This window comes from Onychostoma macrolepis, chromosome 19 (assembly GCF_012432095.1).
Source record: "Onychostoma macrolepis isolate SWU-2019 chromosome 19, ASM1243209v1, whole genome shotgun sequence".
Lineage (NCBI taxonomy): Eukaryota > Metazoa > Chordata > Actinopteri > Cypriniformes > Cyprinidae > Onychostoma > Onychostoma macrolepis.
Window position 1 is genome coordinate 24,569,098 of NC_081173.1, and position 16,912 is coordinate 24,586,009.

Below are 16,912 nucleotides of genomic sequence, written 5' to 3' on the forward strand. Positions count from 1 at the left end.
AAAATTGAATACAAATAAATGTATAATGAACAAAAAACAGGCAAATAAAATAAATACATAAATGGATAAAATAATAAAATTAAGGAATGAATAAAAGAATAAGAAAATAAAACAAACTAAATGAATAAAAGAATGTAAATGACTGAATAAATGAATAAACAATCAACGGATTAATGAATAAATAAAAAAATAAATAAAATAAAACAATACATTAAAGAATATAAATAAAAGAATAAACAAACAAATAACCTGAATGAATGAACGAATCAATCAATCAATCAATAAATGAGTCAATAAACATCAGATTGTGTACCCCCAACCTTACTTCGTTTGTTCACCATGAGTGTCCTCCACAGCAGGTTTTGTAATAACGAATGCGCTGCGGTCAGACCCTGCTGGACGACCGTCTGTAACAGCAGACTTGGCCGCCCACGAGCAGACAGATCAAGACGAGTCCATCTGCTTTATTTTGCAAACCACTTCTTTGCTTTCGTTCAACTTATCTACGGAGACGCCCAGACGGGCCGACACGGCGAGTGTCTAATCGTGATGTCAACATCCAAAGATGTTCCTGTCGACAGATCCCAAACAAACAGCACATTTACAGTGCAGCGATGATTTCGAAATGACTGATACGGTGGCAGCCAAGTTTCCCCATGACAGTTAGTGAAAGCAAACAGCCACCTAAAAGGGACAGTTATTAAAAGCAGAGATATTAGACCCAGGCTCTGATAATGCCTTAAACAGCTGAAGGAAGGGTTACGGATGTGGCGTATCGACTGCAGGGCTTGCGGTCGGAGTCCCTGGTCCCTGTACAAGCAGAGAGGGTCTATTAGGAAAGTGTGTTTGATATTTCAGACGTTTATAGATGTGTCTGGTTGACCAGGCCGATCTCGGCATATGGGAGCAGGGGTGGGCGATACAGCACCTGTACGTCTGTCAGATGGATGGCAGTGAAAGTCCTGAGGGACGACGAGCCCCTTGTTTTTACTAAGAGACTGACTGACCACCAACGCTGACAGACGCAGTCCCAAAAAGTTGGGAAAAAAACTTAAGAGAAGCAGCAACGGATGACAGTATGGCTTTCGTGTGGGGCTGGAAAGTTACTGGATTTAGATGGGTAAAGCAAAGCATCAAAAATAAACCAAAATGAGGTACTATAGCATTTTAGTGGCATGTTAAAAAAATGATGACATTAAAAGCTCAATATTGCCAGAAAGTAGAAATATTTGACCGAGAAAGAGGAAAAAATTATCCCAATATTACTAGAAAAGGCATGATTACCCGGATCAGTTCTGAATTATTATTACATAGTACATATGTATATATGAATTAGCAATATAGTATATATGCAGTGATGATTTAGTAAACTGAACTAGACAGAAATTGTGTTTAATGTTCTAATAATATTAACAGTATAGTTCGGAAAGATTTCGTAAAAATTTTGAGACAAGGAAGCAATGATGACAGTATGGCTTTAGTGTGGGTTTGGAAAGTTACTGGATGTGTAAAGCCAAGAATCCTGACTGCAAAAATAACGACAAAAACACAAAATACAACAGCATTTTAGTGCAATGTAAAAAATTGCAGAAGAAATTCCACGATTATACAGATCAGTGCTGTTTAGAGTTATTAACAGCAGAGATGGGCACTCGAGTTAGTGACTCAGACTCGAAACGCATTCGACTTCAGACGTGACCAGAAATGACTCCAGACTTGACTCGACTCAAGGAAAAAGGACTCGTGAATATTTTAAAAGCAACTCGAGTCTTTTATTCTTAAATATTTATATAACTGATTTTCAAAAGGCGGACCGCATCCACACCCCGGCAGCACCATTTTAAGTGAGCAGCGCGTCAAAACAGCGGAGCGGATCACATAACAAGCGCTCAGGGTCGTTTATGGTAAATGTCTTTCAGCGCTATATTCTCTAGTATTTTTATTTAAAGCCAAACTCACTTTATTCAAGCCCTTTCAGCTTCGTGCTCTCTCTCTCTCTGGCGCGCACTGTTGCCAACTTCAAGAGCTGCAGATGACGCGGTTATTTTAACAACAGAAATACGTTGAGCAGCAAAATGATAGATTACTTTTACTAAAACACTGCAGAAAAAACAATGCTGCAAATATAGTAGTAATTTTTCTTACTATCTATTTACCTACCTATAACCTATGACTCTGAACATTCATCTGAATATTCAAACCCTGAACAGAAACAGTATGGTTTTTTTTGTCACATGGCCTCTCTAAATGTAAAAATACAATACATGTAAAAATTTTTTTTTTTTTTTTTTGGTCCAGACCTTTGCTTGGAAGAAAAAATAGAGGCCACACCTCTTGGAATTTTAATTGAATACCCCTGACTTATATCATAAAGAAATACTTTATTTGTATGGTTTTGTAGTATCTGTGTCAAATACGTCCTTATGTGTCATGTTTTGAACATGGTAATGGATTAAAACACATAAGTAACAGGCTGGATGTACATTAACCTTACATCTCAACACCTCTTTATTTTTTTTTTTACAAAGCAGATCATAGATTTTGTCTATAGCTTATAAAACAGCTTTGTAAACAGGAAGATTTCAATACATGAGGATTCTGAATGGGATTTTTTTAGCAAGCCATTAAATGACTTTGAGACTTGACTCGGACTCCAAGTTAAAGACTTGTGAACATCTCTGATTAATAGTATCTGGAACCTGTAGTGATGTAGAAATTTATATTTATTTAGGAGAAAGAACCCTACAATTTTCTTCAAATAATATTAATTTAATGTTAATTTAATAATTCTACAACTTCATTCTCATAATTCTTGTTCTCAAAATATTATAATTAAATATTTAAAAAGTAGAATAAAGAGTAAAGACATATGCGAGTCAGATAGTTGGACAGATAGTTGCTTTATAGCAGAAACTGAATTTATAATTCTAATTGAAAATGATAGTGACACTGTTTTTCATGTTTAAAACAGCAAAGCTGCTTGATTTAAAGCTATCTATTGTATAAGGTGCTATATAAATAACTGGTGTGACGTAACTTGAGGGTGAATCACAAAGCTGGTGCAAACATATCTACATCGCTATGATCAGATGCTTTCTTAGCTGCTGTTTTCTCACCGCTGACATATTTTGTTATTGATAGGAAAACGCAGAGCACATATTTACATATTCATCAAAATGGATGTGTTAAAGCCCAAAGTATATGCTAGCATATCCATACAGTCCAATGCATAGCCTTTCAACACATTCCATTTGATGTTGTGCACAATTACTGGCGGTCAACACGTGCGCTCTTGAAAGCTTCATCCATATCCAGTGTCTGTTCTGTTTTTCCCCATAAGTTATGACCGATTACAAATATTTTTGAACTCTTTTAAACCAAAGCTGGGCTATTCCATACCCTCTTGCCCACAAGTGTTGTCTCTTTAATTCCGTTTTCTACTGTGAAACAGCAGCCTGGGACAATGTTGACACCTTGCTGAACAACTGATTACTGTAAAACAAATTTAATGCGCATGTGCGACATGCGCGTAACAAAGTACACACGATTGCAAATCGTGTGGTGCGCGTACAGTACGCGTGTACTATTCTGATGACAAAATTTGCATCATGTGCACTGTAGGCTGTCCCTCGTGTATGCGTAAAAAGAGAAGTATACTTTGGGCTTAACAGTGAACCGCTGCTCAGGTGTTGCAAACTTCTTTTTACCACTAATTTCCCCGAACTTCGCCATGAGTATATTGATGCATTTAGAGATAGTGAAGTAATAGTTCACTCAAAAATGAAAATTCTGTTATCATTTACTTGTTCCTAACCTGTATGAGTTTTTTTCTTCTGTAGAGCACAGAAGATATTTTGAAGAATGTTGGTAGACAAACAGCAGATGGTAACCATTGACTTCTACAGGACATTTTTCAATGCTATGGAAGTCAATGTCTACCATTAACTGTTTGGTTACCAACTACGCCTGGTTGAACTATCTTAAAGGGTAAAGATTTTGGCAAGTGTGTGGCAGATCCAGATTTGAATCTTGGCCAAACAATACTCAGGGACAGCAAATACACAAATGCTGCAAAAAGCATTTTATGGCTGCTGTGTATAGATCTGACTCTCCTTTGCAAACCAGCAGGGCCTTGGTGGTGAAACACCTGAACATTTCTGCTGTTTGCTTAGAGAAGCAATGACTCACCCTCTCAACACTGGTGCATTTATAACATCAATTAATCTGTAAAGTTCTCCAGGGGCAATTTATGAATTCTAGCTTGAAATTGAAAAACGTGGCCATTTCAAATTCAATAACGTGTTTAGGTGCATTAAGTAACTTGATTTATGATTGCATGCTGGCACGGAATATTTTCCAGCAGCAGTGCTGATTTGACGGAGAGCATTTAACGCGAGGAGACGCTGGTTCTCGATGGGCACCGGGCAGGAGAACTGCTTAAGATGGGATTTATGGAAGCGGTTCCACGGCTTACCCACTCGGCACGGGCCACTGAGCGACAAGCCATTTGCAGACGGAGCAGCCTGCGTCTCCTCCCCACAAATGCAGGTTTGCATTTCCCTCTAATGGGATCATTTATAATCCCAGTAAACTCAAACTCCGCAGTGGAACGCTGCCACATCCACACTTTCCATGAGGTCCATCCAAACAGGGCCATGCGTCTGCAGCAGGAATGCGTGCAGATGTGTTAGCGCACCGCATCCCCGTGCGCGCGAATGTGGGTGAGTGGCAGCTGCACGCAGGCCATTAGGATGCCGCTAACATCCACCGCTAACAGCTCGCTGGAAAATCGAAATTGGAAAATGATTATGGAATAATACCCAAACCCAAGCATCCCGCGTAAGGAATATGAGAAACTGAGCGGGACCCAAAGAGCTCTCCAAAAAGCAGCACTTTTCACATTTGCTGCTCACTTCATTTCGAGTTGTAAAAAAACATATTAAATCGTCAATAAAAGCAAACACTCAAGAAAATAACGACAGAAAAAGATGTGGAACAAGTGAAGTACAAACAGTTATTCAAAATTAAAAAATTAACTAAAAAATATGCATAATTCATTATTGCATTGTACAGGCTTAGACTTAAGGGGCCTTTGAAATATACAGAAATGTAAAGATCAAGGTACAATCCCTAAAGAATAAACATGACAAACTTTTCTTCTGGTTTCTAGTGCTACAGTAACCTCATAACCCAAACCCCCCAAAATTAATACTGAACAACAAAATTGTTCAACAGCAGGCAAAAAAGTAAAATAAGAGCTTTGCGAGTCGGTGGACGTGTGTAAAATGCACGTGTGGATGGACTGCTCTCAATTAGGTCTTCCGGCCTTCATAATACAATGGAAAAAACCAACTAAGAGTCTCTGTAGTTTTGGCCTGTTTATATGCTTTACGCACTGTAAATGTACCCGAGAGAAAACACGTCATAAAAAAGAACAGGAGCGCTTTAACAACGGAAAAGTCACAATAAGAGCAATGAGAACAAAGGCCTCGGCCAGTCTAATTGCTTTTATTTGTTCCCTTCATATGACTCCGCCTTCTCTTTTGAATAAATTAACTGAAGTCATCACCGCCGTGACCTCAACAGGTCCCGCATGCGTGCGCAAGCCGGATTACGTCTGGCTTAGATTAAGCGGTCTCTGCCGGTCTGAAAGCGATACAGGGGCTCTTTTGGACCCGTCCAGACAAATCCACCCACAAGCTTACGGATCCGAGCAGCCGATTGCAGTACAGTGCACCCCGAGTGTTTAACCAAACACCGAAAACCCTGTGGCTTGAGAGGATCCGAGCCCAGAAAGCATTTTTCTGCTGGATTAGATGTTGCAGAGCGCTGAAGGAGGTCAGCGGGAGCTAATGGCAGTCAGATGGGATGCCGTTTCTCCGCTTTAAGCGGCCCGACGGCGAGATAACGAGCGTTGTCATTCGTTACCCCAGAGGTCGATCTTTATGAGGTAGCGAGACATTCCATCTCTGCTGTGGTCTCGCTCGACCCTAATGAATGTCGTCACGTTATGACCCGGTTCCTGTAATGACTCGTCCCGGGATATACGGACTGCTGCGGTGAGCTCTTGCTTTAATAACTGAAAGGTCACAGCTGGGGTCTGGAAAGAAATATTACCGTGTCATTGCGGTTGTGACTGTGACACTAAAAGACATAAATGCTTCGTTGAATGAGCATCTTTCTCTACAGTGTGCAGTGACAAATGCACTTACTTTTCTACTAAATATAAGCCTAAAAAGCTTGCCAACAGGTGCAGAGCACAAACGTGTCTTTTAAAAGACTGTCAAGAAAAACAAATCCCTAAATCTACCAAAATGACAAAAGAACATCTCAATAAGTTAGTACACAATTTTATGAACCTTAAGAAAAAATACAAATAAAGAAGAGTAATGAAATATCCCTTTTAGGGCAAGGTATTGCAAAACAACCTCTTTATGACACAAGTCATGATTCAATATTTCGCAATGCATTAGAAAAAAAAAAATCTGAAACAAGATGAGTTTTATTCTCTCTCATGTGGTTTGGCCTTGTTTTCTCTCAAATAATATGAAAAGTGAAATAATGCACAAACCAAAAAGTCAATATTAATACTTTTAATTAGCAAAGATGAATTTAACTGAATTTAATTTAATTAATCAAAAGTGACAGTAAATACATTTCTAATGCTACAAAAGATTTTCTATTAATCTAATTATCTTGAAAAATGGGTTTCAAAAATATTAAGCAGCACAACTGTTTTCAACTGATATTAATAAGAAATGTTTCTTGAGTAGAAAATCAGCCTATTAGAATGATTTCTGAAGGACCATGTGACTCTGAAGACTGGAGTAATGATGCTGTAATGATGTTTTGCAAATACCAAGCAAATCAGTTCAAACCAAATGATCTGATTCAAAAGAATGATTAATTCACATCAGAAGCAAGCACACAACCATATCTGAGACTTCAAAACAGTAACGCTTTCATAGTGAAGCGTTTGCTCGCCTCTTCATGAAGACACATCTTTGCAGAAGTGCAACTGATACTTTTTAGTCTGGGGAGTGAATATGTCTGACTAGTGACTGGTAAAGCCATTCAACTTCAAAATTGGTTTCAAGAAGGAAAAAAAAAAAAAAAAAAAAAGACATCTTTAAGGTTTTATTGCCCTAAAAAACAGAAAAGAGGAGGAAAAGTCCATTCGGAACAGGATAATCGTACATGTTTCGACATGCGGAAAACATTATTTCAATACAATTGTGTTAAAAACTCAACTAGTGATTTACTGCTGCTAGTTAAACCAGGTCAAAATTCCCTTTTACAAGAATAAAATTAAAGAGTGCTCTCCCACTCAGAGGAATATAAATCTCTTCGCTCGCAGCAGCCATTAACAAAACCATTTACATTAATGAAAACATGAAACACAAAGGCTTCGTGCCTCGACAGACTGGGAACGTTTTCCATCTTAAATTTAAGGAGAAAGCAAGTTTCAGGTGTTAAGTGTTACGTTCCTGTTCTTCATGACGATGGGCTTCAAATGACCGTTCGGGGAACGAATTAATGAATAAATTCACCTTAAAAAGGAAAAGACTGTATAGTCTAGCTCAAAAAGTATATCGCTACCATTAACAACAAATAATGAATTAAAAATGAGGCCAAAAAGTACGGAAGCGAGTGCTTGAGTGGATCCACCTCTCCTGTGGTTTCGACCACGAGCAAACGCCGGAAATCAGATATCCCGTCTGGCCTTTAACTCACATCGCTTATTAATGAGGCTGCGGTTCAAAGAGACTAAACATGAGACGGCATTAATATGGATTTACCACGTCCTCAAAACGTCTTTTTCATCATCTCCATCTCAAGCCGCCATTCGCAGAGAAATGGTACGAAAACCACATCGTTATGCCGCCAGACTAGTCTTGAGCTAATGTCAAAAATATGAAATCTAGACAAAATGAAGGGGGAAAAATGACAAGCCACCATTCATATCTTCATATTTTCCAGAGGGTAAATAGGAGTTGAAATTATAATGACATCAAGGAGTACACTTATCAAATGGTTGCACCGTATGGAAACATATGTATTTTGTTTTGTACCTTCTGCCACTTTATTCACCTATACAACAGAAATAAAACATTAGGATGAGAAAAGACCTGAATTTAGAGAAATAGCATGCTGGTCTTGTGCAATTTTCCCTCAACGAAACCTATAAGGACGGTAAAGTCAAGTTGATATGTTTTGGGAACAATATTTTTAATGACTTGCAGCTATAAAGTTACAAAAGCGTGACAGAACATATAATAAGTTCAGACAACCTTTTCAAACTTCCATAGTTAAGCTAAGCAAGACCATATAACTTTCCTCAAAGTTACTCTCAAAAAGATACAATATATCCTTTTCTCAAAAACACAACATGACCAAAATCTGTTTCTCAGAGGGATTATCTTCATTTCATCATAAATTGGTGATTGGTGGTAATGACTAAGAGAAGAACAGGTGCTACGATCTGAGTTATGGTCCCGTTGGATGATGTATATTGCTATTTCCCTCCCGTGACTAAACCAGTCCAGCCAGACAAAACGGCAATGTGCTAAAGTGTAAGATAACCCACTCATCTTCACGGACAACATAGTTCATCAAGCTACCGGACAGTCACTGACTCAGAGCGGAAGACAAACCACGGGAGTGTAGACTCACTGCAAAAGACCGGCCCTGAGAAGGTCCGACTCTGACACATGGGTCTTCGTAAAACCACCACTGAGGTAAGGTACTGGTTACAGAGTTCAGGGGGAGGAGGGCAGAATGGGTGAAAGAATGACCCAAACTTTACAGATCTCCAGTTGAAGCCCTGGAGTGTAAGAGTCCCTCTAGGATGCAGTATAACTGTAAATAACGGGTGAAAGGAAGAGGCAGCAGGAAAATAAAGATAGAAGAGAAAATGCGTCAAAGGAAAGACAGCAAGCAAACAATGTGGCAAGAATGAAAGCAAGAAATATGAACAAAAGCAAGAAAGAATGATTTAAAATCAGTAAAAGAAGAAAGGAGAAAAAGAGTAAAGGAAAAAGATGAAGAAAGGATAATAGCAATTTTAAATCAGTAAGGAAAGAAAAAGAAAGAAAAAGAAAGAAAGAAAGAAAGAAAGAAAAAGAATCAAGCAAGCAAAGAAATGACAATCTTCAAGCACGAAAGTGAGCAAGCAGAGGGAAAATATGACAGAAAAAATACTGTTGTCAGATAGGAAGCAAGCAAATGAGTATGAAAGCAAGAAACAATTTCAAACCGCTAAGGCAAGCAAGCAAGAAGGAAAAAAAAGAAAGGCCATTATTAACTGGGAGTTAAAAAAGCTGAAGTTGATAGCTGTATAGAACCACTTTGCTCCCTGCCTGAGCCACCAGCTGGGGTATTTGCATAAGCAGTAAAAGAGAGGGATGGAGGACAGAGAGAGAGAGAGAGAGAGAGAGAGAGAGAGAGAGTGAGGGAGTTAGAGAGGGAGGAATCATACCAGACACTCCCACAACCTATAAAGCACAACCATACTGAAACACTCAGTGAAACCACACGTGGGTCTCTGCTCAGGGGGGAGAGCCAGCGCTGCACAGGGACAGAGAGCCGGAGAAGGAGTGTGCATGTGTGTTTGAGGAAGCAAGACGTGGATTTCAGCTCAGATGGGATGTGAGTGAGGACAAACAACAAGTTCAACCCTTCAGGATCAATTCTCCAAGTCTTGACGGCAAAGAAAAACTAATTTCAAAGGGTCCGTAGTGCCAAAGCAATGTAATACCAGAGCGCAACTGTACTAGAGGACTATTCAAAGAGCAAACAAGTGCAGGATTGGTTCTGAAGCCAAGAGATCCATGCATTACGAAATCTAGAGTCTTGCAAGCAACATTTGAGATCCGTGTGGAGAGGTTCGGAGGTTTCAGCGATGTCTTTCGCGATGGTACGACCGGCTCCCAGCCGATACCTGTATTCTGAGATCTCAATGATGTCGGAGGACGATGAAAATGGCAGCGAGAGCTCAGGCTCGGACGACCGCTCTTTTCGCTTGGACACCTCGGGGTATGACCTTAAAGTTGGAAGAAAGCGGAAACCTGGTGTAGGAGGTGGTGGACGGCTGATAGGGTCGCCATCCAACTGCACGGGCACAATGGGTCCATTGCCAGAGGGCCGTCAACGCAATGCAGCCAACGCACGGGAGCGGGATCGCACCAACAGCGTCAACACGGCCTTCACCGCGTTGAGGACTCTCATCCCCACGGAGCCTGCTGACCGGAAGCTGTCCAAGATCGAGACCTTGCGGTTGGCGTCCAGTTACATCTCCCATCTGGGAAATGTGCTCCTGGTGGGCGAAGCTTGCGGGGATGGACAGCCGTGCCACAGCGGAGGGCCCTCGACTTCAAACTACTACCACCACCATGGCTCGCCAAACCGGGACTCGGAGAACTCGCAGCCCAAACAGATCTGCACGTTTTGCCTCAGCAACCAGAGGAAAATGGTGAGTGAGACGCATGCAGGTGTTCGCCGTTAAGGTTGTGCAATGATCTGGATGTGTTCAAGTCCACAAACAAGCTGAAGAAATACAGACAGAGGTGTGAAATACAGCTGAACCTCAGGGAGGGATAAAAGTGGGTCTGAATCATTCTCTGCTAGTAAGGTCACTGAGGGCAATGACTTGAGGCAAAGTTAGTCAGGATACAGTTGGGTTGTATTAAATACTATCAAAATAAACTTGTAGATTACCTTTAAAACAAGTAGTTGCAAGGGTTTGTTTCCTTTCTACAAAGCATTTCTGTAAATCTAGCCACAACAAAGCAGTTTATATACACAAAATCTACACTCTTAAAAATAAAGGTGCTTAAAAGGTTCTTCACAGCGATGCTATAGAAGAGCCATTTTTGGTTCCACAAAGAACCATTCAGTCAAAGGTTCTTTAAAGAACCATCTCTTTCTTGCCTTTTTATAATCTAAAGAACCTTCTTTTGCCACAAAGAACATTTTGCAAAACTAAGGTTCTTCAGATAACAAAGATTCTTTATGGAACCATTTAGACAAAAAAGGTTCTTCTATGGCATCGTGAAGCACAGTTATTTTTTAAGATCCAACTTCTGGATCTGGCACTGCAAAAACTTATAACTCAACAGAAAGCTGATAAGGCATAATTTCATACATGCTTTCCGAGGCATGATCAACTAGTGGTTTCAGATATTCTGCCCTACACCGGCCAACTACGTCTTTTAGTGAATCTGCGTCGTAATTCTCTGCCTCCCTGAGATAACGATTGTCACTGAAAACCGTCCTCAGCACTCTGAAGCTGAGTTATGACTTCATCCACATGTCCTTTTCCATCAAGGGCGATATCTCTGTTACAGAGTGCGCTGCTACCATGACCTCATAGACAGATGCAGTGAAAGATCGGATTAAATGTAGCCCAACGGAAAATATCCAATCAACAAAGAGACTGTCAGGTAATATACAAACACATCATCCATCTCTTCCCCCGGCGAGCGTGACTGCGCTGACCTTGGCCCGTGGAGCCAACACCGCAGCACATTAAAAATAAAACCGTAAATCACGCTCTGGCTGTGAGGAATACAATGACACCAAACCAAAAACAGGGGGAAAACTGTAATTTAAACTTGCGTGGCGAAGAACTGTCAGCGGTTGAAATATAACACACGCTCAAGACAATTACACTCCGCCATGACACAAGAGCATTTTTGGTCAGGGTATCTCACCACCGCAACGTGTGTTTAATCCTCAAAAACCTGAAGTGCTTCCAGAAGCCATTGAGCTACATTTTCTTTTCTGGATCTTTCAAAGTAAAGTCTGTAGTGAAGGAAATAAACAATAAAAGATAGCAACTGATTCTGCCGTGGATACTCTGCACCGCACGGGTGAATTACGACAAACCTAGTTTGGGCCATTTATGACAAATGAGCAAATGGGAGGCATAAATATGCAAATGTAAATGGTCCGTGATCTATATTTCAGGCCATGAGAATCTAGGGAACATCTGCTGCTGGGTATTTTCCCCCCCAAGTAGCCGTACACCAACCTCAGCGTTTTACTCTCACATCCTGTGTTGTTCTTAGTTGCTTCCTCGTTGCCCAATTAATATCCTTGTCAAGCACGACATGCAACCTGCTTGGACCTTCGTAAATCTTTCAAAGGAGGATTTTCACAGAATTCTGAAAGGAACACAGCAGTCTTTGCACTTTAAGCTGAGAGCATTAAGGCCATTAAATTAAGATTTCAATGGATTTATCTTGTAGCAAGAAAAACACTAAGTACGGAAAAGTGAAGAACATTTCCTGTAAATCCCAAAACCTGATTAGCAGACCATTTTTTATAAGTCAAACTGATCTAATCAGCCGCTATTTAATCATTTTCTGCAACAAAATATCTGAGCTTTAATGAAATATCAACAGGTCTGTGTGTGCAATTCATGTACTCAGCTAAACTGTAAAAAACATTATTAATAAATTCGACATTTGGCCACTGTTGCTCTCTAAATATCGATCAAGCACAAATTAGCAACTCGTTGAGCATCTATACGTTTCCAAATCGAATTCCTAGACGTTCGATATTGCACAAGCCACACTGCATATAAAAGACTGAAACAAATGTACATAATAAATAAGAGCTCCTTATAACTGGCAACGTAAAGGTTTTATTTGCTAAACTGTTTGTGGTTAAACTGTTGTTGAAAATCACATAGAAACCACCCAGAAACCACAGAGTTAGGAACAACAACAGGCCAAAGGCCAACACTCCCATTTCAGGCCGTAACCTTAATCCGTACAAAACGAAATGATAGATCTTTATAAGTCCAATCGAGAATTACGCCCATGTCTTCAGGATTCCAGTGGCAGGCAGATATTTGAAACAGACCGGGCCTTGCCTTTGTAGTACGCTTTCAGAAGTGGGTCTGTGCACTCCAAAACCGCACTCGTCTCTTTTACCCCTACTTAGTGCTCATTACGCCGTGAAAGTATCCTTCAGCCAAGACGCACGGCTTTATTGTTTCTAAAGAAAGAGAAAGACAAAATAAAGAACACACACACTAGAGGTATAACTGAATTCAAATGTTCGGGTTTTCGCCAAAGTTAAGCGTCTGTAAGCGGACACAAAACAGACAGCTGCGTCGAGATTCTCCAGCGAACGAGTGAAACGGACGTTTAAATCAAACGCAGACAGTCGTGCGGCAGAAAACTGCTACTTTTGCCTGCTAAGACATTCAAGACTCAAACAGATTTGTGTCTATATAAAAATGATCGATTTTACTCTAAACATTTTCCAGCTTTTGATGCATCTGGCGGTTTTATCTGTATTTATTGTCATCTTGGACTGCTTCTTGATATTTGCACACACACACACGCACACACACACACACTCACTCACTCACTCGGTAACTACTATTTTCTACATCACTATATCCACCCTGGCTGAACCACAAATATGACAGAGCGACACCATCTTCCTCTGTCCATTCGGCTAAACCACACTAGTCATTAGTGGCGGACGCTTGGTTTCTCGCAGGTGAGGACATAGGTTTGGATAGATTGCATAACCAGACTGGATTACTCAGAAAATGCCTTTTTTGAGGCAGATGGGATGTCTTCAACACAGTTATGGCATCTGCTCAGATGGTAACTGAATAAAAAGTAACGTGGGTCATATTTTCTGCATAATTATCGAGACTTCTCTCATTACGAGCATATGGAAGAGTTTAGAGTCTTTCGCTCTAACGGGAGCCCGAACATTTGACACAATATGAAATTATTTGAAGTGTTAGCAGCGCACGTTAAAGAGCCAACATTTTTCCCTCCGTAAACTGCCGTTTCATTCGAATGTATCCTGAAAGATTTGGCCAAAAGCAGGATCTTATAAAACCGCCAAATGTGAATACTTCAATACCTTCTGGAAAGTGAAGCCACATGAATTAAAGTTGGGCTGGAATTGGGTCATCCTTTACCACAGGTGGGGCGGTACGCTTCATAACCATAAACGAAGGGAAACTAGTGTTTTCGCTTGTGGGCAGCAGCAAAAAGGTCTGTGCAAATACTCCCGAACACTATAAAAACAATCAAAAGAGTGTAAATGGCGCATTCAAAGGGTGCAAAACTCATATATTGGGATTAGTGCAAACACAAGACTGGTTTTAATAATCTACCCGTCCTGTCACCACCGAGGGGCTAGAGTTACACGTCTAAACACATGCATGCACACACACCGTCTCATTGTGATCTTCAGAAAGCTGTCAACCTAAGGTGAAGCCAAATATTTGTGTTAAGAGCACCGCAGCCGCTTGAAGGAAAAAAAAAAAAAAGGAGGTGAACACCAATTTATTGATATAAAGATTTGTTTTGATTTGTTTCCTGCCTCAAAGTACTTGGAAATAATGTGTTTATAAAGGACTTCAGACCAAGGGGAGCATACGATCAATCTGGGCATTTGGACGTAAGCTCCAGCAATAATAATTTCTTTACGGCGTGTTAGACAGGATATGAAAAGCAAATGTAGGCAAAATCCTATTAGTTTGGCCATAAGTGATCCCTGGAGTCAGAGCGCTGGTGACTTTAAAGTGGCACTGAACTTAGAGGAGGGGCTGGGGGAAAAAAAAAATAGGAGTGAGAAAAAAAAAAGGAAAGAAAGAAAGGAAAACGTCGAGGGTCAGGGTTATTTTCAAATGGGATTCTGTCTGACTTCATCAGTTAAGGTTGAGTGTTTTGACTAGAAACTCCGCCTACATCAGATGGGGGCCGCAGGAACGATGGCATTCCATCTGCTCCTGTTCTAAGCAAAGCAAACTGGGAAATGTGAGCCAGGTGTGTGTGCGTGCTACCGCAAATGGAAAGGTGATAGGAGAAAAACAGCAGGCGTGTTAATGCCAAACCACCAGCCCGCAGGGAGAAGGGCGACATGAACCCTCAAGAGTCAACAACTCCTGAAGAGCTGAAAATCAATAAATATCGAGCATTTGTAAAATTCTGGATAAAAGCAATCACTTAAACAAATAAACTTACATAATTAAATGTATGTGAAAAAATGCATTTGTATTAAAAATAAGAAATGGATATTAAATAATAATTGAAAAAAATACATATTAAAATGAATAAAACATTTTTTTTTTTAATAAAAACAAAACTGACATTTTTCATGACTAATCAATTCTTTTCTTTCATTTCAGAGCAAAGACAGAGAGAGGAAATCGGCCCTGAGGAGTTAAGCAACGACCTGAAAGGATTTACAAAATATCATCATCACCAATGTACAAAAGCTGTTGACTGCAAAACGCAATGTTGTGATGTATATATGCAAATATCAATTCATATTTAATTATTTGTAAATCGCCGTTGGACTGGAGCATTTTATTGGAGAAAAAACCAAAAAAAAACCATATATGACTGGAAAAAGACCAGACTGCAGCGCCTTGATTATGCAAGAGCTGAACATCCCGCCACAGACTTCATCCATTTCCACCTTTTCTGTCCATTTTCACACCAAGCTACAGCAAATGTTTATTTTTGACCACAGGGAGTTGAGGTAAAGCTATTCACCAAAGACTATCTGAATAAGAGGACTGCATTTACAAGGCTGCAAATGATCACATCACTTCCCCAGGAGACACAACATATGGAGCCCAGCTTTGCAAATCAAAACAATGAAGGAACATCTTATATTCAAAATCAAAGAGGACCTTGGGAGTGCTCATAAGTGCTCATATTGAGGACATGAACGAATGCAAACTGATGTGTGGCACGTTATTTCTTATCAAAACACGAAAGACACTTAGCCTGACTATGAAAACGCAATAAATTCAAAAAATGCAGTATACTGTATGTCTAATATGGCAAATGACATATATTCTTCATTGTTTAAATTAAAAACGACTGAACAAACAGAGTGAAAACCACCTGCGTTTCTTTCTAGTATGACTCAACATCATGTCACAAAGACGTTTGGATATCTTTGTCATCCAGCCGTCCTGTAATTTAGCCAAAACCTCAAAACAGCTACAAAAACAGTCCCTCCAGATAAAGATCAACACTTTTATTTTATCATCTCTGTAGATCATCTCTCATCACGAATCCTTGAAGACTAAATATTTAATTTCACATTCTCTTTCTGTGTTTAATTAGGTTAAGAAATACAAACACATCTAGGAGACACTTACATAGTCTTATATTTCACAAACTCAGACATAATACTTCAAGATTTATTCAACGTTATCAACTAAAACTGGCAAGAACAGTTGTTTATGATCTATTGCAGGGATTCTCAACATTTCTGCCTCTTGATTTACTGGATAAGAATTAGAGGAATATTTGTAAAAATATTTTATACTCACAATTTCTACCTTATAAAAGACTTTAGAGCTTATAAATATTATATATATATATAATAAAAATGCCCATGGAGTTATAAGATTTTATCAAGACAGCGAGAATCCTGGTTGGGGGGGGTGAATTGACAAGAAATATCTTGATTTTTTTTTTGTGCTTTTGTCTCGTTTTAAATCTCTCTCTCTCCATCTATCCACACACACACACACACACACACACACACACACACACACCTGGCTAACTTAGTTTTTGTCATTTTTTTGGTCGCAATCAAAAAAGAAAAACTAATCATTATCTTCCAAAAAGTACAAAGAAGGTACAATAGTTGTTACAATGGTTGCTGAAATTGGAGGACAGGAAGAAGTGTGAGTTGAAACAGACGACCGAACAAAGGTGGACGGCACAGGAAGTGAGGCCTGTCAGACAGACAGCTGTTCTGTGTGGTGGTGCAGATGGGATTCGCAGGTAAAGCTTTTGGCAGCGGTCCTGGCATTGTCCACTCCTGGCAGCTCTAAAAACTGGTGAGAGGAAGTTCGGACAAATTTTGTCTTGGTCTTGAGCATCTCAACGAGACGTATCGCTGTCTACAA

At 39.8% G+C, this 16,912-nt stretch overlaps 2 protein-coding genes across 2 annotated transcripts in view; one reads left to right on the forward strand and one right to left on the reverse strand.

Annotated features, from left to right (window-relative positions):
• bop1 (BOP1 ribosomal biogenesis factor) overlaps window positions 1-16,912 on the reverse strand; it is an 86,879-nt gene that overhangs the window by 39,740 nt on the left and 30,227 nt on the right. The gene's annotated exons all lie outside the window — the stretch shown is intronic.
• scxa (scleraxis bHLH transcription factor a) lies at window positions 9,417-15,869 on the forward strand. The gene is made up of 2 exons (XM_058753689.1): window positions 9,417-10,471; window positions 15,167-15,869. The coding sequence occupies exons 1-2, from the start codon at window positions 9,902-9,904 to the stop codon at window positions 15,203-15,205; spliced, it is 609 nt and encodes a 202-aa protein (XP_058609672.1). The 5' UTR covers window positions 9,417-9,901; the 3' UTR covers window positions 15,206-15,869.

What these genes read in the sequence shown, in the direction of transcription:
- scxa (XM_058753689.1), top strand. Translation starts at nt 9,902, where the DNA reads ATGTCTTTCGCGATGGTACGACCGGCTCCCAGCCGATACCTGTATTCT. An exon ending in TCAGCAACCAGAGGAAAATG is followed by an intron (nt 10,472 to 15,166) that starts GTGAGTGAGACG and finishes CTTTCATTTCAG; the next exon opens with AGCAAAGACAGAGAGAGGAA.